The 27,980-nt window shown below is 40.0% G+C and overlaps 1 protein-coding gene across 1 annotated transcript in view; it reads left to right on the top strand.

Moving 5' to 3' along the window:
• Nucleotides 1-22,810, top strand: part of sptlc3.S (serine palmitoyltransferase, long chain base subunit 3 S homeolog) — a 56,136-nt gene extending 33,326 nt beyond the window's left edge. The window contains 6 exon segments of the mRNA NM_001096459.1: nt 7,102-7,207; nt 11,248-11,467; nt 12,939-13,065; nt 17,166-17,301; nt 18,686-18,815; nt 22,330-22,810. Of these exon segments, the coding sequence (NP_001089928.1) occupies nt 7,102-7,207; nt 11,248-11,467; nt 12,939-13,065; nt 17,166-17,301; nt 18,686-18,815; nt 22,330-22,443 (833 nt within the window). The 3' untranslated portion in view covers nt 22,444-22,810.
• Nucleotides 22,811-27,980: the final 5,170 nt, after the last annotated feature.

Here is a 27,980-nt window from a genome sequence, read left to right as displayed (position 1 = left end):
AAGAAGGGCGCTGGGCGACTAATCTCCCGAAATAGCAGCGAGTGTCTCTGCCCTAACTGTAACAGGAAGAAGTGTGGAAGCAAAAGACAGAACTCTGACTGTTAATTGGCTCATGTGACCTAACATGTATGGTTTGTTTGTGTGCACCGTGAATCATATGATCCCAAGGGGGCAGGCCTTATTTTTTAAAATGCCAGTTTTCTATTTAAAAAAAGTATATTATTATGAAAATGGTTTATTTACATGAAGCAGGGTTTTACATATGAGCTGTTTTATGCAATATCTTTTTATAGAGACCTACATTGTTTGAGGGGTATAGTTTTCCTTTAAGCAAGATTTCAATAGAAGTCCAGTGTTGGACTGTTAAGCAAATATATGCAGTTTAGGGTGTTTATGGCATGGAAAAGTAGCACGTTCCAAACAATAGGTGGCGACACCATCTAAACTGTTTTTAGACTAAGTTGAGTAAGAAAACTAAATGAAACCAAACCTAACAACACTGAGCAAATAATAATCAAGAAAAGTTCAGTTGTACAGAGATATGTTGGACCAGTTAGATAATTGTAAAAAATAGTACATATGGAATTAACCTTTACAGAACAAGTTAAAGTTGTAGCAATCCAAGTGAACGGGATTTGCAACTAGAGTCAATTAGATCCCAATAGACATAGACCTAGCGGCAGATTAGGTCAAATTTCGAATTTGAATTTTTAAATTCAAATTCGACTAGGGAATTGTTCAAATTCGATTCAAGTTTTTTAAAAAAAAAAGTCTAAATTGATTATCGAGATTTATCATACACTGGCCCTTTAAAGGGAAACTATAACCCCCGAATAATGTAGGTCTCTATAAAAAGATATCGCATAAAACAGCTCATATGTAAAACCCTGCTTCATGTAAATACACAATTTTCATAATAATATACTTCTTTAGTAGTATGTGCCATTGGGTAATCATAAATAGAAAATTGCCATTTTAAAAAATAAGGGCCACCCCCTGGGATCGTAGGAACACGGGGCACACAAACAAACCATACATGTTAGGTCACATGAGCCAATTAACAGACAGAGTTCTGGCTTTTGCTTCCACACTTCTTCCTGTTACAGTTAGAGTTGTAGTATTTCTGGTCAGGTGATCTCTTCCTGTTACAGTTAGAGCTAGTGATGGGCGAATTTATTCGCCAGGAGCGAATTCGCGCGATTCGCCGCCAGCGAATAAATTCGCAAAACGCCCGCAAAAATTTGCGGCAAAAATTCGCCAGTGTCAAAAAATTTTTTTACGAAAAGACGGACGCCGGCGTCAAAAACTAGACGTAGGCGCCGTTTTGCAAATTCGCCCATCACTAGTTAGAGCTGCAGTATTTCTGGTCAGGTGATCTCTTCCTGTTACAGTTAGAGCTGCAGTATTTCTCGTCAGGTGATCTCTTCCTGTTACAGTTAGAGCTGCAGTATTTCTGGTCAGGTGATCTCTTCCTGTTACAGTTAGAGCTGCAGTATTTCTGGTCAGGTGATCTCTTCCTGTTACAGTTAGAGCTGCAGTATTTCTGGTCAGGTGATCTCTCCTGTTACAGTTAGAGCTTTGACAAGTGATTTCTGGTCAGGTGATCTCTTCCTGTTACAGTTAGAGCTGCAGTATTTCTGGTCAGGTGATCTCTTCCTGTTACAGTTAGAGCTGCAGTATTTCTGGTCAGGTGATCTCTTCCTGTTACAGTTAGAGCTGCAGTATTTCTGGTCAGTGATCTCTTCCTGTTACAGTTAGAGCTGCAGTATTCTGGTAGTATCTCTTCCTGTTACAGTTGTGAGTATTTTCTGTCAGCTGATTTTCCGTACAGTTAGAGCTGCAGTATTTTGTCAGTATCTCTTCCTGTTACAGTTAGAGCTGCGTATTCTGGTCAGGTGATCTCTTCCTGTTACAGTTAGAGCTAGTGATGGGTGAATTTATTCGCCAGGAGCGAATTTGCGCGATTCGCCACCAGCGAATAAATTTGCAAAACGCCCGCAAAAATTTGCGGCAAAAATTCGCCAACGTCAAAAAAATTTTTTTCTAAATAACGGGCGCCGGCGTCAAAAACGAGACGCCGGTGCCGTTTTGTAAATTCGCCTATCACTAGTTAGAGCTGCAGTATTTCTGGTCAGGTGATCTCTTCCTGTTACAATTAGAGCTGCAGTATTTCTGGTCAGATGATCTCTTCCTGTTACAGTTAGAGCTGCAGTATTTCTGGTCAGGTGATCTCTTCCTGTTACAGTTAGAGCTGCAGTATTTCTGGTCAGGTGATCTCTTCCTGTTACAGTTAGAGCTGCAGTATTTCTGGTCAGATGATCTCTTCCTGTTACAGTTAGAGCTGCAGTATTTCTGGTCAGGTGATCTCTTCCTGTTACAGTTAGAGCTGCAGTATTTCTGGTCAGGTGATCTCTTTCTGTTACAGTTAGAGCTGCAGTATTTCTGGTCAGGTGATCTCTTCCTGTTACAGTTAGAGCTGCAGTATTTCTGGTCAGGTGATCTCTTCCTGTTACAGTTAGAGCTGCAGTATTTCTGATCAGGTGATCTCTTCCTGTTACAGTTAGAGCTGCAGTATTTCTGGTCAGGTGATCTCTTCCTGTTACAGTTAGAGCTGCAGTATTTCTGATCAGGGGATCTCTTCCTGTTACAGTTAGAGCTGCAGTATTTCTGGTCAGGTGATCTCTTCCTGTTACAGTTAGAGCTGCAGTATTTCTGATCAGGGGATCTCTTCCTGTTACAGTTAGAGCTGCAGTATTTCTGGTCAGGTGATCTCTTCCTGTTACAGTTAGAGCTGCAGTATTTCTGGTCCGGCAGTAAAGCAGAAATCACCAGGGCTGTAAATGACCTAGACACGCCATGGTTTAGTTGAACAGTCTCAGGAGAATGCCTGTATGTGTTTTTAAAGATGCTTGGAAATAAAGACATTTTTTTATTCTAACATCCCGTAGTTATGGCTCTAGTCTATCCAGTGCTGTCTGTAAATGACCCAGACTTAAGTAATTACATGTGTTTCAGATGATCCCGGCCAACTATGAGCCTTTTATATGACCTGAAGTTATTTTAGTAGCAGTACATGTGTAATGTTATTGATGAGATATTCAGAGTAGTGTTGAGAAGTACTATAAGCTGTCTGTGACCTTTTCATTGAATGGATAATATGTTTACATTACTTTCGTTCTGAGTTTTATTTTCCACTTAATGTTTTGCATTTTACACCTTCCCCTTCTCTCTCTCTCTCTTATGCCCTTCTGGTTCCTGTTGCCTTTGTGTTTTTGACAGATTGTAATTTAACAATCATTACTCCACCTGTTTTTCATCTCTTCCACTCTGTAAACCACTGATGTGTTCTTCCTTTTCTGCTGTACTTTACTTCTCTGTTGTATTGTATGTATACATACCTCCCACATTTTTCACGGGTCAGTCCCGATTTTGATAAGTATACACACAGCTTACTGTATATAATGGCTAACATACAGGCACAAATTGGAGGGGAAAAGTGCACAAGGTAAAAGCATTGTCCAATAGGTGCCAGGACGAGACTCATGTTCTAGTGCTTCAAAAGGTAGACTCTTATTTCTTGAACAGATTAAGGGGCATATTTATCAAGGGTCGAATTTCAAAATTGAAAAAACTTTGAAATTCAAATTCAAAAAGACCAACAGAAATTAAGTCGAAGGTATTTTTTTGGTCATAGGTCAGTTTTCGATCGGATAGGTCCGTATTTGGTCGAGTTTGATTTATATGTTTTGATTATAATACTTTGTCCCATGTAATGAGGCAGGTTACTCTCTTTTTCTTATAAGGGATTGTTTTATTCTGTTGTGCTTCATCCTGATCAAAGAGCTGCTTGTGCTAATTACATACAGATGACGATGATGGGAGGGGGCCCAAATCATCCCCAAATAAAAAAGACTTCCCAAGTCAGTATTATGTCTCTGTCTAACCAGATATTAAACAAATCAAGTTAATGCCCTGAAATGAGCATGTTATTTACATTCATCATATCACAGATATTAAGTTTGTATATTCTTGGTGGCTAAAAATGTCTTTTCTAAGATAGATTTGATGGCACTTGCAAATAGAAGTACACGGAACTGACAGCGGGTGGAGTTGAATGGAGAGTGCACAGGCCTCGTTATTTGTTTCTAGGGATTTAATACATACCTCCCAACATTTTGGAAGTAAAAAGAGAGAAAAAAATTTTTCCCGCACGTAGCGCAGCAATTTTTCGACCACACCCCTTTCTGTGGCCACACCCCCTAATTACCATATTTGTTTTACAAAATTTGGCAGGTTATGAAAGTTTGAAAATATTTCTCCTTATCTAAACTGTTTTTGTGTCTCAAAATTGTTACAAAGTATCTTATTTGCACCTGTTAGCTGTTCTGGGCTCTCTGCTAAAAGCCAATTAAGTGAGAAACTTTGTTTCTTTTTCTGGCTGTTCAGTGCAGAGAAAAGAGGGACTTTCCAGTACAAATGAGGGACTGCGGGTTGAGCTGTCAAAAGAGGGACTGTCCCTCCGAAAAAAAGGGACAGTTGGGAGGTATGTTAATACAATGTCCCTTCCTAGTTGCAAAGGAGAATAGGGACACTTTATTTTATTTTTTTCAGCAGCCCAACCTGACGCACTTATAAATAGGAACATTATAAATATGTAAATAGGTCCTGTTAAAGGGATTTTAGATATGCGGGAGGGCTGCTGTACACGAGAAACTTTCTCCTGGGCCTTTCAAGTGGAAATATTGAGAGATAAATGTGCAATTATTTACTTTTAGCTTTGTTTTCTCTTGCTTTTGTAAAATTAACAATTTTTTCAGCGGAACGAGAGAAATTCGCCCATCACTAGTGAAATTTCTTTTTTACATAGGGGGGAATTCACAAAATTGTCGGGAACGAAAAAATGTCTTTAAAATGTCGTAGAAAGTGTCGTAGCAACAGCGAAAAATTCACAGAGCATTTCTCCGCCAATTTTCCGACTTGTATGACACTTTTGAATTAGTGTCGTTACTAGTGTCGCCACTTTTCCCGACATTTTTATGAATCACTCGAAAACTCATTTTTTTTGACCGACGATTTTTCAGACACTTTAGGCTCTCCAAAATGAAAATGTCGGTCAAATTGTCTTTTGAAAAGTCTTGGTAAATGTCGTTTGTACGATGAAAAGATATACGAGATTTTAGACAATTGTCGGACTTACGAGACATTCAGAGACGGTAACATCTGCCTTTGTGAATTTGCCGTTCGTACGACATTTTACAAATTTGTCGACCGCCACTTCTGGGGTGACTTATTTTACCGCCACTTTTGTGAATTCCCCCCATAGACTTTTCCACTGGACATTGAACTGATATTATAATATCCTATATACTAATCGAAGGCCTATCTATGTCCCGAGTGGAGGGGAGGCAGATGCGCACGCAACTTTGGTTAGGATCTATGAGATGCGCGCGCAACTTCAGCCGAAAGACATAGATGCGGCCTTCGATTAGCAGATGTGCTGGAAGGTTAGGATCAGAACAGGTTAGGATCGGGGAGGCAGATGCGCTGGAAGGTTAGGATCTAGGGAGGCAGATGCGCTCACCGTCTCCTTCTGCCTCCCGCCGCCTCTTCTTTCCTGCTCACTCAGGCGGCGACCGCTGGAAGGTTAGGATCTAGGGAGGCAGATGCGCTCACCGTCACACTAGGGGAACCGGTTGCGTACCTGCACGAAAGTCTGTATAAGCGTCGGCCATCTTGCTACTCCTCTGCGACTTTGTCATCCGCCCACTGCCAAATCCGCCCACTAAAGTCTGTATAAGCGTTGGCCATCTTGCTACTCCTCTGCGAGTTTGTCATCCGCCCACTAAAGTCTGTATAAGCATCGGCCATCTTGCTACTCCTTTCCAAGTTTGTCTAATGGCGGCGCTAGCGTCACTCTAGGAGGGGAACCGGTTGCGTACCTGCGTGGGTGGCCATTTTTAGCAAAACGGGCTATATTATCTCCAAAAAATATTGATGTTGACATGATAAACAACCAAGTGATTGCATTACTTCCTGGACAAAGCTGTGTCTTTCTGAGTACTGACTGTATTGATTCTGAAGACGAAAGTGAGAAACTTAATTTCCCATTAGAATATTTAAACATCAACCCTGCTGGATTACCACAACACAATCTTATACTCAAAGTAGGAACAATAGTCATGCTGTTAAGAAACCTTAACACTAAGCAAGGTTTATGTAACGGTACACGGTTGGTTGTGAAGAGCATGAGACAAAATGTTATCAAGGCAGAAGTGCTTACAGGATCCCATAGCGGTGATACTGTTTTGATTCCCAGAATTGACCTTACCAGTTCTGACCAGGAATTACCTTTTAAACTTAAACGACGACAATTCCCCATTAAGGCTGCATTTGCCATGACAATCAACAAATCACAAGGACAAACATTGGATAAAGTCGGCATTTACCTATCTGAGCCTGTGTTTGGTCATGGTCAACTTTATGTTGCATTTTCAAGAGTGCAGCGTTCATCTGATGTTAAAGTCAAGATTTTAAGTACAGCTCACCAGGGAAAACTCATTCAAGGACAGGAGAACATTTTTCTTACAAAAAATGTTGTTTATAAAGAAATTTTTCAGTAACACTTTACTACCAATAAACTCAAAATTTAAGAATTCTAATAGCAGATAGGTAATAACAAGCAATAGGCACAGATTCACTCTACATCCCCACAAATTAACGTCGCCAGTTGCTGCCTGGGGATGGAGAGTGAATCAGCACCCATCGCATTTTGCTGCCTCACTGTTGTTACCATTCTTCCATTAACGATTCTTTAGAGAATCGGGGGTTTACTGGTATATTAGATTATATAAGAATATTCAGATTAAGATATCAGTCGCCAGTAGGTACAGCTACGAATATCTGAAAACGCTTTGTGACATTGCTCATTCTTTTTCCTCTTTTTTTTGGGGGGTGATGTGTATTACAACAGCAGCACTCGGTCGGTAAAATCGAACTGCTTGATATCGATTTAGTCGATTTGTATCATCTCTCTTTCGTTATTGTTTAATGTCCTCTGCTCAGAAAAGCAATTGATATTGTTTCTTCTTGCTGAATCGTCAGATATGCAGAACCTGGAGAAGTTATTACGAGACGCAGTGGTGAACGGGCAGCCTCGGACCCACAGGGCCTGGAAAAAAATCCTCATCCTTGTGGAAGGCATTTACAGGTAAATCAAAGTCCTTCTTGCCTATATTCTGTTGGTAAAGCACCACAGAGTCCAATGTTTCTAATGATTTCATGCAGCAAATGAGTAGGGCAGCCATCATATTACTGAATAAACATTATGGGACAGAGCCGGAACTAGAGTGCGCCTGGCCCCCCTGCTAAAAATCCTTCAGAGGGGGCGGTCCCCATCCTCCCGCCCACGTCCCACCCCCACGACCTGATCCAACTCCGCCCACATCCTGACTCCGCTCATGTGCCGCCCTGACTTGCTTCCCCTTCCTTACAGGTAAGAGAGCGGCTGGGGAGTATGGGGGAAGCAGACCCCACAATCCGGGTCCCCCTGCAACTGCGGGGTCTGCTTCTTCTATAGTTACCCACTGTCTATGGAGATTCTCATTCATCCAGATCATCATATATGGGGGCAGATTTACTAAAGGGCGAATAGACTAACACTGGCGAAGGTTCGCCAGCGTTGCCGTTTTCAGGGACTTCACTAACGGGCTCAAGCGTAACTTCGCTAGCGAAGGAGATAGACGCTAGCAGTGATTCGAACTCTATCGCCAGTCGAATTTTCGCTCTGGCGAATGGAAGTTACTCCGCAAATTCACTAAGATGCGCATTTTACTGAACGTTACCTCTTTCGCCAGACTTGCCTTCACCCTGGACTTGTGTAATGTAATGTATTTGCTGTAACATATAAATCCATTCAATTTTAAATTTCCCACCGTATGCAAATTAGCCTGAGCGAAGACCTCTAACGAAGTTGCGCGAGGCAGAATTGAACGCTAGTGCATCTTCGCTTTGCATTGCTCGCATTGCCGAAGTAACGCTGGCGAAAATTCGCCAGCGTTCGGCACCCTGGACGCAACTTCGCATTTTAGTAAAAAAGGAAGAATATCTTACAGAGGGGCGATTTGAAATATCACCAAGGGGAGTTATTTATCAAAATCCGAATGTAACTCATTTATTTCTGAAATATACTCCGTCCAAATCCGCACATTATTTCCCCTTATTTATCAATACATTTTCCTGAAAATTTCATGTGCAGGAAAAAACTAAAAAATCTTGAAACAATTGGATCGTACAAATTTTTAGAATTTTCCGCCCGAAAACTCAGATTTTTTCAGATTTTTTCCCGAAAACCACGAAATCTTCGGATTATTGCACGAAACCCAGCACAGATCAGGATATCTTTGGGGCTTCTCCCGTTGACCTCGGCAGGTCTGATAAGCCAGATTTTCAGATTCTGACTTTTTCTATCCTCAGGGTATAATAAATCAAAAAAAAATTTGAGGGTTTTTTTTCACTAAAAATTGGATTTTATAGTTAAAAAAACTATCATTTTTTGAGTTTTTGGCATTTGGACCCCCTGTAGAGAGTGATATTCTGAGACAATTTTTAATTGGTTTTCATTTTTTATTATTTGTGGTTTTTGAGTTATTTAGCTTTTTATTCAGCCGCTCTCCAGTTTGCAATTTCAGCAATCTGGTTGCTAGGGTCCAAATTCCCCTAGCAACCATGCATTGATTTGGATAAGGGTCTGCAATATGAATAGGAGAGGCCTGAATAGAAAGATAAATAATATAAAATACCAATAACAGTAAATGTGTAGCCTTACAGAGCATTTGTTTTTAGATGGGGTCAGTGACCCCCATTTAAAAGGTGGAAAAAGTCAGAAGAAGATGGCAAATTATAAAAAAAAACTATACAAAATAAATTTTGAATAATAAATAATGAAGCCATTCTATAACATATTAGCCATTCTATAACATACTAAAAGTTAACTTGAAGGTGAACCACTCTTTTAAACTTGAAAAATGATTATGCATTTTGCATAATTGCTGCCCATAAAAGATTTCATATATGAGTCAGGAAATAGACTCAATGCTTAGCACAAGCCCTGCTCACTGGACTAATGTTGAAAAAGAAGGTCTACTGCCCCTTTAATTGTGGTTGTGATAGAACAGTACGACCCCTTTTATAATATACTGTAAGCCTACTGAATAGGGTTTGTTCTGAACAACCTTTATATAATGTGCTGCTCCCTATCTCAAAGTCCAACTAATGCTGCAGCTTAGGGGGGAGGTTGTTTATGCAGAGGTTATTATACCAATTTCCAGGGTGAAAGAATGGGAGGTAGGACAGGGTGAAAATGAAATGTGTGCTTCATTCAGTATAATGTAATATTCTGAGAATAAGGGGCACATTTACTATTGGTCAATATCGAGGGTTAATTAACCCTCGATATTCGACCCTCAAAGTTAAATCCTTCGACTTCGAATATCGAAGTCGAAGGATTTAGCGCTATTCCTGCGATTCCTTCATTTGGGATCGAAGGAAAATTAGAAAATCGAACGATTCGAGGGATTTTAATCCATCGATCGAACGATTTTCCTTCGATCCCAAATTGCCTAGAAAGCCTCCCCATAGGCTAACATTGGTGCTCGGTAGGTTTTAGGTGGCGAGGTAGGTGGTCGAAGTTTTTTTAAAAAGACAGTACTTCGACTATCGAATGGTTGAATAGTCGAACGATTTTTAGTTTGAATCGTTCGATTCAAAGTCGTAGTCAAAGGTCGTAGTAGCCAATTCGATGGTCGAAGTAGCCAAAAAAATACTTCAAAATTCAAAGTATTTTTTCCTTCTAATCCTTCACTCGAGCTAAGTAAATGTGCCCCTAAAAGTCTGTTAGTGATGGGCGAATTTGTCCTGTTTCGAAAAAATCAGCAAAATTCTCGAAACGGCGAAAAATTTGCAAAACCCATTGAAGTCAATGGGCATCAAAATTATTTTGACGCGTGTCAATTTCGACGCACGGGACTATTTTGTCCAACTGCATTCAAGTCAATGAGCGACCAAATAATTTTGGGGCGCAACTATTCTGACGCACGCCCACATTTTTTTGACGTGCCGAAAATTCGCCACGAGTTTGCGCCTGGCGAATTGATTGACTCATCACTAGAGTCTGTGCAGAGCAAGGGAGACCTACTGTAACACATCCGTCCTCTATAAAGGATTTTTTTTAAGCTGAAAATAAAAAAATAACTGACCAAGATGAGAACTGGTTAGAGGTTGTCATTAACGGGAAACACTACAATGTTACTAATCAATATAAAAACATTCAAAAATAATTATCAAAAAGCAAATCTTTTGGGGGCATTAGTTGACAACCCCTCTTCTTGCACAGATCAGGATATCTTTGGGGCTTCTCCCATTGACCTCGGCAGGTCTGATAAGCCAGATTTTCAGATTCTGACTTTTTCCATCCTCAGGGTATAATAAATCAAAAAAAAATTTGAGGGTTTTTTTCACTAAAAATTCGGATTTTATAGTTAAAAAAACTTTAATTTTTTGAGTTTTTTGCATTTGGACCCCCTGTAGAGAGGGATATTCTGAGACAATTTTTAATTGGTTTTAATTTTTTATTATTTGTGGTTTTTGAGTTATTTCGCTTTTTATTCAGCCGCTCTCCAGTTTGCAATTTCAGCAATCTGGTTGCTAGGGTCAAAATTCCCCTAGCAACCATGCACTCATTTGGATAAGGGTCTGCAATATGAATAGGAGAGGCCTGAATAGAAAGATAAATAATATAAAATACCAATAACAGTAAATGTGTAGCCTTACAGAGCATTTGTTTTTAGATGGGGTCAGTGACCCCCATTTGAAAGTTGGAAAAAGTCAGAAGAAGAAGTCAAATTATAAAAAAAAAACCTATACAAAATAAATCTTGAATAATAAATCATGAAGACCATTTGAAAAGTTGTTAAGAATTAGCCATTCTATAACATAATAAAAGTAAACTTGAAGGTGAACCACTCGTTTAAACATGAAAAATGTTTCTTTCAGCAGTCGGGAGTATATTATATGAGGGATTACTTGGTCTTGTCTGGCTCTGTTTAAAGCCTCTTTAGCTCTAATTCATTCCACATTGAAGCCCTTTGTCTCAGCTGATAAAGACTTTTGATGATAAACATTTCAAGGACCTTATCAAGATTGACCAAGCTGTTTGCGGTCTTTTTTTCTCCTCTCTCTGTCTCTTTTTAGCATGGAAGGTTCTATAGCTCGTCTTCCAGAGATCGTAGCTTTAAAGCAGAAATACAAAGCCTACTTGTATTTGGATGAAGCACACAGTATCGGTGCCGTGGGAGCAACAGGTCGAGGAGTGGTGGAATATTTTGGGATGGAGCCGACAGATATTGATGTATTGATGGGCACCTTCACCAAAAGCTTTGGAGCGGCTGGAGGATATATTGCTGGTCGAAAGGTAACCATTTATAGCTTGGCAGTTCTAGTTGCCCCATACTATACTATACTATATGGGTCATTATACATAAGTAAGGGCTATGCCTATGAAGGACTATGGAAAGCAGAATCAACTACACTATGGGACCTGTTATCTAGGATGTTTGGCACCCGAAGATAAGCATCTTTCAATAATGTGGATATTCATACCTTAAAGGGCATGTAAAGGCAAAAAAATAAAATCCCATTTTTACTTTCTTTAATGAAAAAGAAACCTATCTCCAATATACTTTAATTAAAAAATGTGTACTGTTTTTATAAGAAACCTGACTGTATGCAGTGAAATTCTCCCTTCATTTACTGCTGTGGATAGGAATTGTCAGACGGTCCCTAACTGCTCTGCAGGGAAACAATCATACTTATGAACAGCAGGGGGAGCCCCCGCCTTACTTCCCAGCCATGCAGAACTCAAGCAGCTTTGTTTATGATGATCCCTAAGCAGCTCAGACCACACTGAGCATGTGCACAGTCTTGGTCTTGCAAAGATGTATAACAAAGTTACAAGATGGTGACCCCCTGTGGCCAACTTTGAAAGCATAAATTATTTGTTTGATTAGGCTTGTGGTGCAGTAAGTTCATATTTCATTCATAGTTCATGTTTAGTATACAAAATACAGCAACCTCTTTATTTCACTAATAATAACATTCATAGAGGGGAAAAAAAGCAGTTTTTTTGGAACATCAGGACAAAATTTTAATGTAAAATCTGGGAAAACCTTACTTAAAATCAGGGAAATGCACCCATTGAAATGCATTATAAATTGGTGGGACCACAAATAAAAAAATGTAAAATGCAGGAAAACTTAAAATCAGGCGACTTAAAATTGAGGTTTCACTGTATGAACCTTAAAGGGAAACTTCGGCTTCTGAACCAAAATCTGATAAAGAGGCCACATAACACAGAAACCCCTAATATTCCCATCACAGTTACCTGTTCCTTCAAAAAGTATAAATAAATGGCATTTTCTATGCTGAAATCCAGCTGTGTAACAGTTCTTCTCTTTCTGCATCATTTGAAATCCTGGCAGGGAAGGAGGGACTAAACACTGTTGTTACAAATTGTAACAACTTCTCCACAGCTTACAGACAGCATGCAGGAACTACATAACCCACAATGCATTGCACTGGGATGTTCCTTTCCTTATTGAAATCACATGTGCAGGGAATTGTGGGGTTTGGAGGATGCAGGCTGAGGACAGATGGGATACAAAGTAACAGTTGTCAGACAGCTCAGCAAAGTAGTCAGACAGATCAGCAGGAGAGCAGGGGGCTGGGCTTAGGGAACTGTCAGAAACCATTAAAAATCATGGAAAGTCTGAGTATTTTTTAATTGATGTATATTGCAAAGTTGCTTGAAATTAGGTTTACTTTTCAAAAAGCTTAGGTTGTTTTTGTTTAGTTCCCCTTTAACGTTGACTTGCCTTCTTGTGCAGACCCTAGTGGACTACCTGAGAACCCATTCCCACAATGCTGTTTATGCAGCGTCTATGCCTCCGCCTGTGACTGAACAAATCATCAGGGTCCTGAAGTGCATTATGGGACTGGATGGGACATTGATTGGTAAGATTTCTTGATTCAAGGCCATTTCTGCAGCTGAACTGTGACAACCGTTATTTGTGTTTTAAGGTTCCTCGACTTTTACACAGGAAGGGCAGCCATATTTTGATAGTTATCATTTTTAGGCATCTTTTATTACTTTTTAAAAATCAGTGGCTGTCTACTTATACATCTACATTTACATCTACTTGTACAAAGTAATCTATTTAAATGTATTGCAAGACATGTGTGAATGACTGAACAGGATACACAGTAAATAACAGATACGTACTACTATAGTTTATATAAACAAGCTGCTGTGTAGCCATGGGGGCAGCCATTCAAGCACAGGATACACAGTAGATAACAGATAAGTACTACTATACTTTATATAAACAAGCTGCTGTGTAGCCATGGGGGCAGCCATTCAAGCACAGGATACACAGTAGATAACAGATAAGTACTACTATAGTTTATATAAACAAGCTGCTGTGTAGCCATGGGGGCAGCCATTCAAGCACAGGATACACAGTAGATAACAGATAAGTACTACTATAGTTTATATAAACAAGCTGCTGCGTAGCCATGGGGGCAGCCATTCAAGCACAGGATACACAGTAGATAACAGATAAGTACTACTATAGTTTATATAAACAAGCTGCTGTGTAGCCATGGGGGGCAGCCATTCAAGCACAGGATACACAGTAGATAACAGATAAGTACTACTATAGTTTATATAAACAAGCTGCTGTGTAGCCATGGGGGGCAGCCATTCAAGCACAGGATACACAGTAGATAACAGATAAGTACTACTATAGTTTATATAAACAAGCTGCTGTGTAGCCATGGGGGCAGCCATTCAAGCACAGGATACACAGTAGATAAAAGATAAGTACTACTATAGTTTATATAAACAAACTGCTGTGTAGCCATGGGGGCAACCATTTTTTCTGTAATAATAAAACAGTCGCTTGTACTCACCATTATTGCTAAACTATTAAAAAATTCATACAGGCAAAGACGAGAGATCCTGTGCATGAAACATCATTTAAAGTTTGATTTATTTGATTAAAATTAAGTCTATCGGAAATGGCGTCCCATAATTCCAATAAACAAATACAAGAATCCTCTGCACTCAACCCATTATCAATATATTTAGGACATTGGGACATTTTTGCCTTAAAGGGCATGTAAAGTCTAAAATAGAATAAGGCTAGAAATGCTGTATTTTGTATACTAAACATAAACATGAACTTACTGCACCACAAGCCTAATCAAACAAATGATTTATGCTTTCAAAGCTGGCTACAGGGGGTCACCATCTTGTAACTTTGTTAAACATCTTTGCAAGACTAAGACTGTGCACATGCTCAGTGTGGTCTGGGCTGCTTAGGGATCGTCATAAACAAAGCTGCTTGAGTTCTGCATGGCTGGGAAGTAAGGCGGGGGCTCCCCCTGCTGTTCATAAGTATGATTGTTTCCCTGCAGAGCAGTTAGGGACCGTCTGACAATTCCTATCCACAGCAGTAAATAAAGGGAGAATTTCACTGCATACAGTCAGGTTTCTTATAAAAACGGTACACATTTTTTAATTAAAGTATATTGGAGATAGGTTTCTTTTTCATTAAAGAAAGTAAAAATGGGATTTTATTTTTTTGACTTTACATGCCCTTTAAGCTACTAAAAAATGCCTTACCCTTTAAACAAAACAGGGATTGTCTGTCCATATATTACAATATATTTAAGCTGAACAACTACGTCACAGTCATCCCATATCTGGCCAGTCCTACGCTTAATTTTCATCTGATCAGAAGAACAGGACCATCAATGACCCCATTTAATGCTCCATCACTGAATCACTTGTGCTCTATAGCAGTTATTGAACCTTGTTTTTACTTTTTCTTTGCTCTGAAATATCTAATGTGTTATTATTTGTCCAACTGAGGAGGTGCATTTTGTTTGTGGCTAATGAGTGTATGTTACTTTGGTTGACCGAATGATGTTCTTGGGGCCCTCAGAGAGACTCCTAAGCTTCTGCTCGATCCTGAAGGTTTCTTGAAACAGCTTCACAGTATGACGTTCTGCTCTTGCGCCCATGGATAAAAGCATCATGTATGAGAGGAAGGGAAATCTAATGACTGTTCAGTTGGAGAGGTCTTGTTACACACTAAAAAGTCGCCAACGTGCTGGAACATCCTAGAGGAACTGCCTGGGACATCCCTTTTGTGCTTTTAGTGATACAAAACAAAACCATTGTTACTTTCCTCATTGGGTTCTATGATCCACGCAGGGTCAGACTGGATGGTCAGGGCCCATCGGGAATGCTACATCAGGGCCCCCTCCCCAGTTGCATGGCCCCCTCTCCCCACCCCAACATGTACCGGCTTCACATCTTCTTTATACAATCGGGGAGGGGAGGTCAGGAGTGCCGGCTCTGTGTAGCCCCACCGGGGGTTTTCACTGTTGACCCCAGCCCTCGCTGGATCCATGAACAACAAAATACTAACATGAACTGGTAGACATCTACGGGCACTTTTTAAGCTTGGCAGAAGCTGGGAATGAAAATTTTCATTTTTTATTGTAAGTTTTTTTAAAATGATTTAAATGTTGGTTCTTCTGCTCTAAAACGGGTAGTATAAAGGACAGGGAAAACTCTAATTTATATATTGGACACCCCCAGGAAATCCTGTCACTATTTATTTCCCCAGGCCAGCGCTCCTTTGAATTTAAATTGACCTTTTTCCAGGTTTTTCTAGTGAAAACTTAGACTTGTGTATGCCCAGTAGTCTGTGTTTGGCTTCTGGAGCTCCCACTCCCAATAACCAGACAGCATGCAGGCTGGAATGAGCCAGAATAGGAAGGTTATTCATATAAAAACCATATAAATAGTGATGAGGAAAAATTTCACAAAATGCATTGAAGTCAATGGGCATTTTTACGTGTGACAATTTTTACACACTCCAAATGCATTAAAGTCAATAGGTGTTTTTTCTCATGGCGACTTTTTTCTCAAATGCATTAAAGTCAATAGGCATTTTTTTTATGGCGACTTTTTTCTCCAAATGCATTAAAGTCAATGGGCTTTTTTTCTTATGGCGACTTTTTTCTCCAAATGCGTTAAAGTCGATGGGCGTTTTTTCTTATGGCAACATTTTTGTCCTAATGCATTAAAGTCAATGGGAATTTTTTCTTATGGTGACTTTTTTCTCCGAATGCATTAAAGTCAATGAGCGTTTTTTCTTATGGCAACTTTTTTCTCCAAATGCATTAAAGTCAATGGGCGTTTTTTCTTATGGTGACATTTTTGTCCTAATTCATTAAAATCAATGGGCGTTTTTTATTATGGCGACATTTTTTTCGAAATGCATTAAAGTCAGTGGACGTTTTTTCTTATGGGCGTTTTATCACGGTAAATTTTTCTGCTGCAAATTTTTGCCACAGTTTTTTGAAAAAAAATTTGCACATGGCGAAATTCGGAAATTTGCAGCAAATCCATGGCTGGTGAATAAATTCGCTCATCACTACATATAAAGCAAATAATGAAGTCTAACTTAAAAATGACTTAGAATAATTGGCTGTATAAGAAACTAAAAACTAAACGTAAGGCTAATTCCACACTGGGCTGATTCTCAGTCGCAGGTCCAACATCAGCCCCAAACTTTCTTCCTTGTCTGTTCCCAAAACCTCTGCATCAGTCTGGGCACAGACACACTCAGCGGATATTGATGTTGAACTGTAAACTCATTATATGAATATATTAGCCTGAAGGAGAACTTCACTAAATTGGAGCTCCCAGTCCCTCCTCTTCTTTAAGAATTTATATTTTCTTTTAAACGAATTAGATCGTTGTGTTTTGTTCTCTTATTACCTTGACCTCTCACCTGCCTGGAAGTTATCCTGCATTAAATAGTCCACCCCTTCCCCCAGCTGCTGCCTGGGTCTCAGTCAGGTTTACAGATAAGAAGAGTTTATTATACAAGGACATATAACCGTCAGTCCATTAAATAACATAAAGAAACAATATACAGAATATTTGCTCAATGCCAGCTCTTTATATTCGGATCACCAATAACACAGGTGGATCTTTTAATATTAATATGTGGATTTTTATTGTTACTTCTCAGGGCTGAAGAGGGTACAACAGCTTGGAGCAAACACCAGATACTTTAGGCAGAGGTTGCGTGACATGGGATTCATCACTTATGGGAATGAGGATTCGCCCGTCATCCCAGTTTTATTGTATATGCCAGGTAAAGTAGGGTAAGTATTACTGGATAAAGGCTTATATGTAAATAACAGGCACAGGTGTTTTCCTCTGTCGGGAATAGTATCTCACGGCCCTCCACTGTCGGATGAACTGTAATGCTGGGAGATTTAGTTTAGCAACAGGCTCGGTGTCACATTCTGTAATGGGAGCTGAATCCCGGAATAAACCTTCTGGTGTCATTTCTTTGTTTTGTTCCATATCCATTAATTCTGGAGGGCACCTGAAGAGTTTAAATACCTTCCTCTTTCATTTTGGTTTTTGTGAAAAAGGTGTCAAAATACAGTAAGAACTGCCAACACTTCGGGCGACTTTGGAAAACGAAGTACTCTGAGTGCCATCCCACCAGCGATTTAGATTATAGCGGGTGGCAGTTCTGGGAGATTAGTGGCCCAGAAGAAGATGCAATTTATTGACTGGCGACTAAATCTCCCCGAATCTTTACGTAAGCCCTTACCCTTAGGCTGCAAAGTTGTGCAACATCTCCCTCACCTTGCTCCATGTTGAAGTGATGGATTTTGGGACTTGAAGCCCCTCTGAATTCCATGGTGGCCATTCTCTATAGACCATAGGAGTGTCTGTAATCCCTTTTAGAATCATTACCATCCTTCTTGCTGTAATAGATTAGAAATCCAGCCATACAAACCCATCTCCATGCAACGTGACCAACATCTGGTGGAATAAGTCAACACAAAGGGTGTGCTTTGTCTTTATGAGGGTGCACAGGAGGTGGGAAGTAGTGCAGACCCTAGGTCAGATTATGACTTTTCATATATGCTTGATTTTCAGGCCCAACTTGTCACCTGTCAAGTTTTGACCCGGATAGCCCGATTTTTTTGAAGGGCTGTTCGGGTCAAAATTGGCTGCCCGGTTTTCCAAATCCAGGATTTCCTGGGATTGGCCCCGATGTCACAGTCACGCCCCCTCAACACAGTGGCCCTGCCCCATTATTTCACTGGCCGCCCTCCGCTGCATCACGACCCCACCTCCACCGGAGTTCATCGGGGGGAAAGATGGCAACCCTAGGACCAACAGACCGACAGTTTTTCAATAATATGACATTCAGAGAGTTTGTTGGGCAGCTTGGTCTAAGAAACAACCAGATCTCACCCAAAAAACATTTCATTATTCTGCGCTTAAAAAAAAGCACCTTTGTCGGTAAAGAAACCCCCCTTTAGACAAAACAGCATCAAATAATTTTGGTTACTTTTTTAGTATACAAAAGATTTGAAGGACAATGGTTTTAGTAGTTTAATATCAACATGAATCGTCACATACTTCATTTTACAGTGTATTTAAGAGGTTACTAGACTCCATATTCCAATGTTTATTTTTATTTGTATTTATTTGCTGTAAAATGTGTTCTTGCTGTTTTCTTAGGGCCTTTGCACGGCACATGCTTGAGAAGAAAATTGGAGTCGTTGTAGTTGGGTTTCCAGCAACCCCGATCACTGAAGCCAGAGCCAGATTTTGCATTTCAGCTGCACATACAAAGGAAATGTTGGACAAAGTAAGTTATTTCATCCGTTCTTTTTCAACAAAATATTCAAAGTCATAATTACTGAGATCAGGGCAGTCTCTTTTTGTTTAAATATAAAGGCTCAATGTGTTCTGTATTTTGGTTCCCTAGGCTCCTTGTAAGGTGATACATATACATATACGGTTTCAGAGTATAATCGTTTTATCTAGATTAGCATCATCAAAACTACAGTATCAGAGTTCATCTGTTTGAAAGACTGGGATTTCGAATTACTCAGCAATATTACAGGGTTATTTAAAAAAGAATAACAGGTAATTATATAATGGTTTTACCCTGAGCCTACCTGAAGCTGGCCAGAATCGTGAATAGTTTGGTCTGACCTCAGTTTATAATTCTGGACTTCCAAAAATGACTGATTTTGCAGATCAGAGTCTCTTATACACAAACTTGGGTTGACAAGTCAGATCCAAAAACAAGACCAACTAATGACCATGGATAGGACTGAAACACTTGGATGCATATCAATATCATAAGTCCACCAAGAAAATCCCAACTTGATAAGCATGGCAGTCTGGCGCCATAAAGAATTCCAAAAAGCATTTACTCATATGATTTATATATTTTTTTTTCAGAGAACATAAAAATCTATATATCCATATATCTATAGCAGTGATCCCCAACCAGTAGCTCGTGAGTAACATGTTGCTCTCCAACCCCTTTGATGTTGCTCCCAGTGGCCTCAAAGCAGGTGATTATTTTTGGATTCCAGGCTTGGAGGCAAGTTTTGGTTGTATAAAAACCAGGAGTGCTGCCAAACAGAACCTCAATGTAGGTTTCCAATCCACATAGGGGCTACCAAATGGCCAATCACAGCACTTATTTGGCACCCCAAGAACATTTTTCATGTGTTGCTCCCCAACTCCTTTTACTTCTGAATGTTGCTCATGAATTCAAAAGGTTTTAGATCCCTGATCTATATAATATGTTCTGTATAGTTAAGAATGATAATGCAAATGCACTTGCCATTGATTCCCACACACCTGTTTCACCTCTAAAAGTACCTTAACTGTGATATGCACCAATGATAATCCACAAGCTTTTCTAAGACATTATTTGGAATAATGTTTCTTAAAAGGAAAAAGTTTAAAGTTAAATAGTTGACATCGCATTCCTCTGGCCCCATGTCAGATCTTTATGTCCTCCAGTGTTGTACTTTCCTGGGTTTAAAATGGGGAGATGAAAAAGAGTGAAACGAGGGAGCCCTCGGTGTATTTGTCAGCAACTGTGTGTATAATAGACTTTTAATGAGCTGTAAGTGTTTAGCACATGATGAAAGCTCCCTGAGTGGTTTCATTTAGCAGGATATATTTTCATCTCACGTCACAGAACTCATATGTTCTCTATTTTTTTTCTAATAAAATCAAAACATTCAGAAATATAATATGACCCTCATTAGCACTTCTGCATATGAACATATTGAATATATTGAACATTATTTTTTTAATGTTATTAAACTTGAAACACTGTAAAGAAGAATAAACCAGAATGAGGAGATGTAGCGATAGAGTGGGAAAAGATTCCCCATTCAGTAAAAAGCACATTTTAATGCCTGGAAGACAACTGCAGATTAGCTTCTCTCCTGCTGGTTTCCACCTGGGTTTTAAAGGAGAAGGAAAGGCAACGTACACTTGGGGGTGCCAAATGTTAGGCACCCCAAGTGATTGTATTGACTTACCTGAAACCCCGGGCCGGTGCTCCTATCAGCAGAAAACTGCACCGGCCCGGGGTTATACCAGTGAGCACCACGGAGCGATCCTCTTCCAGCTTCTTCTTTCTTCGAATTTCCCGGGGCAAACGCATGCGCAGTTGAATGAAATAGACGACTTTTTAGTTAAAGTTCGGTTTGTTGGTTTGTTATTCTACTGCGCATGCTCAGCCGCTCGAAGGAAACAGGAAGATGGAAGAGGATGGCTCCATGGTGCTCGCTGGTATAACCCCCGGGCCGGTGCAGTTTTCTGCGGAGCACTGGGGTTTCAGGTAAGACAATACAATCACTTAGGGTGCCTAACATATGCACCCCCAAGTGTACGATGCCTTTCCTTCTCCTTTAAAGCTATGGAAGGCATGAAGAGAATGTCAGTGTAGGGTGAAGAAGAAAGGAGGGAGTAATTTAGAAAATAGGCATTCAACCAAAAAATGTTTTTTGGTGGTCAAATACATATAATCAAGATACAGAATAACAGGAACAGATGCACTAGGCTCAGAAACCACTTAGAAACAAAGTTCTATCACGGGCAAGGGGCTGAACACAGAATGGCCCTTAAATAGATTAAAATTTCGCACCAAACATGCGCCAAAAACGTACTGGCGCAAATGCGCCAGCGTGCCTGCGCCTTTAAGAGGCGCGCCGCGCGCACCCTAGAATCCAAGATGGCACCAGCGCCGGCTCACGGACCATGCGGCGGGCGACCCCGCCGCACAGGTAACCCCATACCCCTCACACTATTGTAGCGCTATAGTAAACTGCTTTGTATTTAGCCGTTATAGCTACTTTCCTTTGTGGGCTGAGACCACAGATGAGCTCTCTTTCTCAGGGGTAAGCCCTCGTCGCGGGGTGGATTCAGGGTGTAGTGTAACTGCAACTAGGTGCAATAGCACAATGATGGGCGCCAGTAGTTCTTTAACGGTTCAACATAGAACTGTATTTATTACATCATTCAGCACATTGATCCACAATGGAGCATAGAATAACACAGCAGCATAAAGGAAGCATATACTCACAGCACGTATAGGCTGAATCCCCACAGGCTAGGGAATACACAGCAGAGAGTAAGTTGGCAGCGTGTGATGGGTATTGCCCAGTTTTCAGGATATCTTCCAGTGGCAGACTAGGGGAACTCCTATCATCCCTAATCTCAACACTTTAGTCCTTACACCGGGTCAGTAATACCCTGGGATCTTAATCCCTCTAATGTCCTCGGCGGAGCCTTGAGCTGCTCAACTAAATAACCTCTCTATCACTCCTAGAGCGATCTATAATTGAGTATAGCTGTCTAATTACTAGGGCCAAAGCGCCTAGGGTCGACACTACCCATTCCCTTCCAGCCTGCTTGGTTGGGCTAAAGCAATGGACCCAGACCTCATGGTTCCTAAACCTTTTTATACTCTGGCACAGTGCCATCTGGTGTACACTGTGTGAACTGCAGGGGTTACATAAGCACAAGGTCCCCATAAGGACCCACTGAGGTGTACATATTACTAGGGATGTGCCTGTCTGTAATGAGTAAGGGTTTCTAAGATTTTCACATCCCTACACTATAATGATGACTGCCTCCTCTGAGAGGTGATGGGTCTCCAGGTTTGGTCAGGGACCTCAATGATCAGGAACATGAAATGTTTGTACGGTTTATCTGTCTGTCCAGATGAGTTGAAATGAGTCAAGTGAATTGATTTAATACAGCCTATATATTCAATTGATGAATTGATTTGATAGATAGGATGTATAGGTAATACTAGGTAGTAATTGTTTGTATTTCTCCCTCAGGTCATTGATGCCCTTGATGAAATGGGTGAGTTCCTGCAGTTAAAGTATTCGCGGCTTTCCCGATCAGCTCGCTCTGCTGCAGATGAAAAGACTAACCTCGATCTTGACGCCTGAGTCATGGCCGCCCGAATTTCCTCCAATGTTTGTGCACAAAAACAATGTTGCCACTCTTAGATCACTATCCTTTGACTATAACCATGACTTTTCAGCTTCCAGGTTTTTTTTTTTTTTTGATTTCAATTGTTTTCTCGTGTTTTTTTTATTTCTATTTATCCAAGTGTTCATTTGTTTATGTGATGCCATGCACTGAAAACTGGATGTACTGTGCTACTGTCCTTCCTTTATAAGGAAACAAATTCCATATGAACTCATCTGTCATAAGAATTGGCTGCTGTACCTCAGAAGTATTAATGCAGCCTCCTTATTGTTAATGGCGTGTAAGAAAATATTTTTTAAAGAAATTACATACTGACAAAATAAACTGTGATTTTTTTTTTTATTCATTATTAAAGCTACTGATTTGCCTTTGGGCACGTTCCATTTTGCATATGGGAATTCCATGTTGAAGAGCCATCAGTACTGTTGGGTTTCCTTTTCAGCATTCCTATGAAGGCCTAGAAAGCCGGATTGGGAATACAGTTGTCTTTGTGTAGTGTGGGCCTAGAAGCAGTGGCGTAACTAGATATTACTGGGCCCCACAGCAAATTATTTTTCAGGCCCCCAAAATTTTTAGCAGTTGACTTGTTTTACCAATATTTATTGAAACTGTATTATGAATTAGGGCCTCGTGGGGCCCCTATACCTCCTGGGCCCCCCTGCAGGCGCAGGGTCTGCTTCCTCCATAGCTACGCCCCTGCCTAGAAGGTCTTGTCTAGTCTACTTTTCTGGACAGAGACTTTCAGCTAATGCGCATACAGCAGCACAATGATCCGAATCTAGAAGGGGCTCCTGACTATGCAAAAAGCTTTGGGCTCCTGCACAAGAATGGGAAAAAAAATGACATAAATCAGAGGTATAAAACCTGAAGCCCTCCAGATAACTTTCAGTATTTCGGAGGATGCTGAGAGTTTTATTATTACATTTTACACAATGTGTTCTTTATACTTTTATCTAGAAATCTCGATCCTACCCAATGATTCCCAATGATTGTTGAGCTGCTGGCATTTATCCCTGACATGAGTTTGATATAATGGAACTGTTTTAACAGCAGAATAAACCAAACGTAAAACATCCAGGGGACAGGGACCCATCCTCTGTCCAACTATGTTGTACTTTTAAAACGTTTTTGGAAGTAAATGAGAATATATATTTAATTGAAAAACTGGCTTTATAATGACGGTTGTATGGAGAGGGTATCATTGAATGCATTTGTCTGGCAGTAAGAGAGGCTGCATTTGGCAATATGAAATGGGACCACTGGGGAACTATTGCAGAAATTTAATATAAGCTTCCTTTATACCGAAATAGGAAACTTTTTAAATACAATCAATTAAATATTCTGCATTGTTTCTGAAATAATCAAGTTTATGTTCACTATCCCTCTCTCAGCATCTGTTTCTCTTCATTCTGTCTTCATTCAGCAGTTGGGTGTCAGATATTCACTGACAGTTAGATCCAACATATATTATAGGGGGGCTCCTTTTGCCTAGAAGATGTATTAGAGGTCACTCTATTAAACTCACCAGACATCATGTCTCTCTACATGCAGAATTTGTACAAAAGGCAGTTATTTTGTTAGATCTTGTTTGTACTGGAATCAGTTATTTGAGTGAGCTCTAATTCATCTTCTGTACCATTTCTTAAATAATCAAGTTTATCTTCACTATTCCTCTCTCAGCATCTTTCTCTTCATTCTCTCTTCATGCAGCAGTTGGGTGTCAGATAATCACTGACAGTTAGATCCAATGTGTCTTATAGGGGGGCTCCTTTTGCCTAGAAGATGTATTAGAGCTCACTCTATTAAACTCAACAGAAATCCTGTCTCTCTACATACAGACTTTGTGCAAAGGCAGTTATCTGGTTTGGGGGGGGGGGCTCCTTTTGCCTAGAAGATGTATTAGAGCTCACCCAAATAACTGATTCCAGCACAAACAAAATCTAACAAAATAACTGCCTTTTGCACAAATTCTGCATGTAGAGAGACATGATGTCTGGTGATTTTAATAGCGTGAGCTCTAATACATCTTCTAGGTAAAATGACCCTCCCTATAAGATATATTGGTTTTAACTGTCAATAGTGATGGGCAAATTCGCTGCGAATTTGCGCGATTCGCCGCCAGTGAATAATTTTTCGAAAAAAACGGACGCCGGCGTCAAAAACGGGCGCCGGCATCAAAAACGTGCGCTGGCGAAAGAAAAACGGGCGCCGGAGTCAATAACGAGACGCTGGCACCGTAAACGGCGCAAATTCGCCCATCACTAACTGTCAATGATTATCTGACACCCAACTGCTGAATGAAGAGAAACAAGCTGAGAGAGGAATAGTGAAGATGAACTTGATTATTTCAGAAACGTTTCAGAATTTTTAATCGATCGCATTTACAGTATGCTGAAGCTTATATTACATTTTCACAATAGTTCCCCTTTATATCCAAACAAAGTCTCAAGTTGGCCATAGACACAAAGATTTGCTCATATGAATCTTCATTTCATACGATGTCCCGACATTTTTTATGCCATGGCAATCGGTCGTTTAGTCGATACAGATTAGAAGATTCCTGTCGGCTACCGATATCTCTGCGTGTATTGCCCGACGATATCAGTGGGAGACTGTCACCAGCTTTTGTCGGACATAAACCTTCGTACGATTGTTGTTAGAGGCAGAACATCCTCTGATTTGTTCTTTTACTACTTTATTTGATCTGATTGGTCAGTGGCAGGTTTGGAGATTGCACTTCACGATTGTTTTTGAAGGTTTATCTGCAAGTCTATGATTTATAAATACAAGAAAACAAGCTTTCTGTGTCCTCCATGCTTCTTCTAGTTTAAGCCTCAATATTGTTAGTGAGACATTTTCAGACTGATAACAATGTGCCATGTTTAAGAAATGGAGTGATTTAGATTCATTGATGACTATAGTAAATGTTTTTAGTTTCCAACAAGATCCCTTATCGTTCATTCATTATGTGTCAGGGTGATGGATATGGACTAAAAAGGGGCTTGATGGTTGCTAATCAAAAGAAGCAAACTATAGGGAATGCATTACAAAGGACTTCATTTGTCCAGCTGTAGTAACCTACGGCCACCAATCAGATATGGTTTTCAGTCTGCAGTAGGTCAGTAAATTCTTAGGGGCACATTTACTTAGCTCGAGTGAAGAAATAGAATAAAAAATACTTTGAATTTCAAAGTATTTTTTTTGGCTACTTCGACCTTCGACTACGACTTCGAATCGAACTTTTCGAACTAAAAATCGGAGTACTGTCTCTTTAAAAAAAAACTTCAACCCCCTACTTCGCCACCTAAAACCTACCGAGCAGGTAGGTCCCCATAGGCTTTCTAGCCAATTTCTGATAGAAGGAAAATCGTTCGATCGATGGATTAAAATACGAAACCGAATAGCGCTAAACCTGAAAACGAATAGCGCTAAATTCTTTCGACTTCGACATTCGAAGGATTTTACTTAGACGGTCGAATATGGAGGGTTAATTAACCCTCCACATTCAACCCTAAGTAAATGTGCCCCTTAGTGTTCATTGGTTGCTGTGGTCACTAAACCTTCATGAATGTTGACATAAAATGTATTTTTTCTAGTTGTTTATCGTTTTTTGTAATGGTTTTGCTATGAACAATTTTAAAAGCATAATGAGAGTGCACCGTATTTACTATGCATATTGAAACCCTCTAGTTCAAGTCTGTATTTTATTTATCTGTATAGCTGTGTGTGTGTGCCTGTTCTTGCTATTCAGTACATGCAAAGAAGCAGAATCTAACGGTTTAACACATTATGGAGACTAGTAATTAATCCCTAAGTACAGGGCTCTGTTGTAACTGAGCGGGAACGATCGGAAAATTAGAATTTAATATAAGCTTCCTCATACTGAAATAAGAAACTTTCTAAATACAATCAATTAAATATTCTGCATTGTTTCTGAAATAATCAAGTTTATCTTCACTATTCCTCTCTCAGCATCTGTTTCTCTTCATTCTCTCTTCATGCAGCAGTTGGGTGTCAGTTATTCATTGACAGTTAGATCCAATATATCTTATAGGGGGGCTCCTTTTGCCTAGAAGGTGTATTAGAGGTCACTCTATTAAAATCACCAGACCTCATGTCTCTCTACATGCAGGATTTGTGCAAAAGACAGTTATTTTGTTAGATTTTGTTTGTACAGGAATCAGTTATTTGGGTGAGCTCTTATACATCTTCTAGGCAAAAGGAGTCCCCCCCCCCCTAACAAAATAACTGCCTTTACACAAAGTCTGCATGTAGAGAGACAGGATTTCTGTGAGCTCTAATACATCTGCTAGGAAAGGAAACCCCCCTATAAGATATATTGGATCTAACTGTCAGTGAATATCTGACACCCAACTGCTGCATGAAGACAGAATGAAGAGAAAGAGATGATGGGCGAATCTCGCTTCGCAGAGAAATTTTGCAAAACTCCGAATTTTTTTTCGAAACAACGAAAAATTTGTTCTTAGATCTACCAGGCAGCTGTTATCTTGTGTTAGGGAGCTGCTATCTGGTTACCTGACCATTGTTTTGTTGTTTGGCTGCTGGGGGGAAAGGGAGGGGGGTGATATCACTCCAACTTGCAGTACAGCAGTAAAGAGTGACTGAAGTTTTCAGAGCACAAGTCACATGACCAGGGGCAGCTGGGAAACTGACAATATGTCTAGCCCTGTGTCAGATTTAAAAATGAAATATAAAAAAATCTGTTTGCTCTTTTGAGAAACGGATTTCAGTGCAGAATTCTGCTGGAGCAGCACTATTAACTGATGCGTTTTGGAAAAAAAACATGTTTTCCCATGACAGTATCCCTTTAAACCAAGGGGCCCCTATAGGGCAAATTTCTTCTGTATACTGCCCTGAAAAAAGACCACGGGCAAGAAGAATGCGCTCGCTATGGGGGGATATGAGTTTTGCCACTGTGTGTGTGTTTAATTTTGTGCCTTACTACTTTACATACACAGTATTTAGTGAAGGTGTGTTATACTTTTTATTTTCCCTTTCTTTCATCTGATGTGACTCATATATAGAACTAATAAAAGGACCAGTAATATCTGAATAAAAACACCAACACATTTTATTAATGAATGATTTGCTTCTCCTGTTTCGCATATAAACGCAGGCAGAAATAACAGCCCGGTGTAGCCTTAGTACTGCACAATGTATAAACTAGTACATGGAAATGGCTTCAAAAGAAAAATTTTCTCATGGTCGAGTGGAGATGTTACGGGGGTTATTTATCAAGCTCCAAATATCCGAACCTTCAATAATTCGTAGTTTTCTGAGCAAAAAAAAAAAACGACGAATTATTCAATTTGTATTAAAGTCCGATGGTCTAAAAACTCAGAATCCGAAACCCCGGCATCGAAAAGCTCTCAAGGTTCTGTATAAGTCAATGGGGAAGGTCTCAGTGTCTGTGCTGATGCTCATACCGATATCAGGAATTCGATGTAAAAAACTCTGACAAAATCATCGTTTT

The sequence above is a fragment of the Xenopus laevis genome, chromosome 5S, assembly GCF_017654675.1.
Source record: "Xenopus laevis strain J_2021 chromosome 5S, Xenopus_laevis_v10.1, whole genome shotgun sequence".
Taxonomy (NCBI): Eukaryota; Metazoa; Chordata; class Amphibia; order Anura; family Pipidae; genus Xenopus; species Xenopus laevis.
This window is presented reverse-complemented; position numbering and strand designations above follow the sequence as displayed.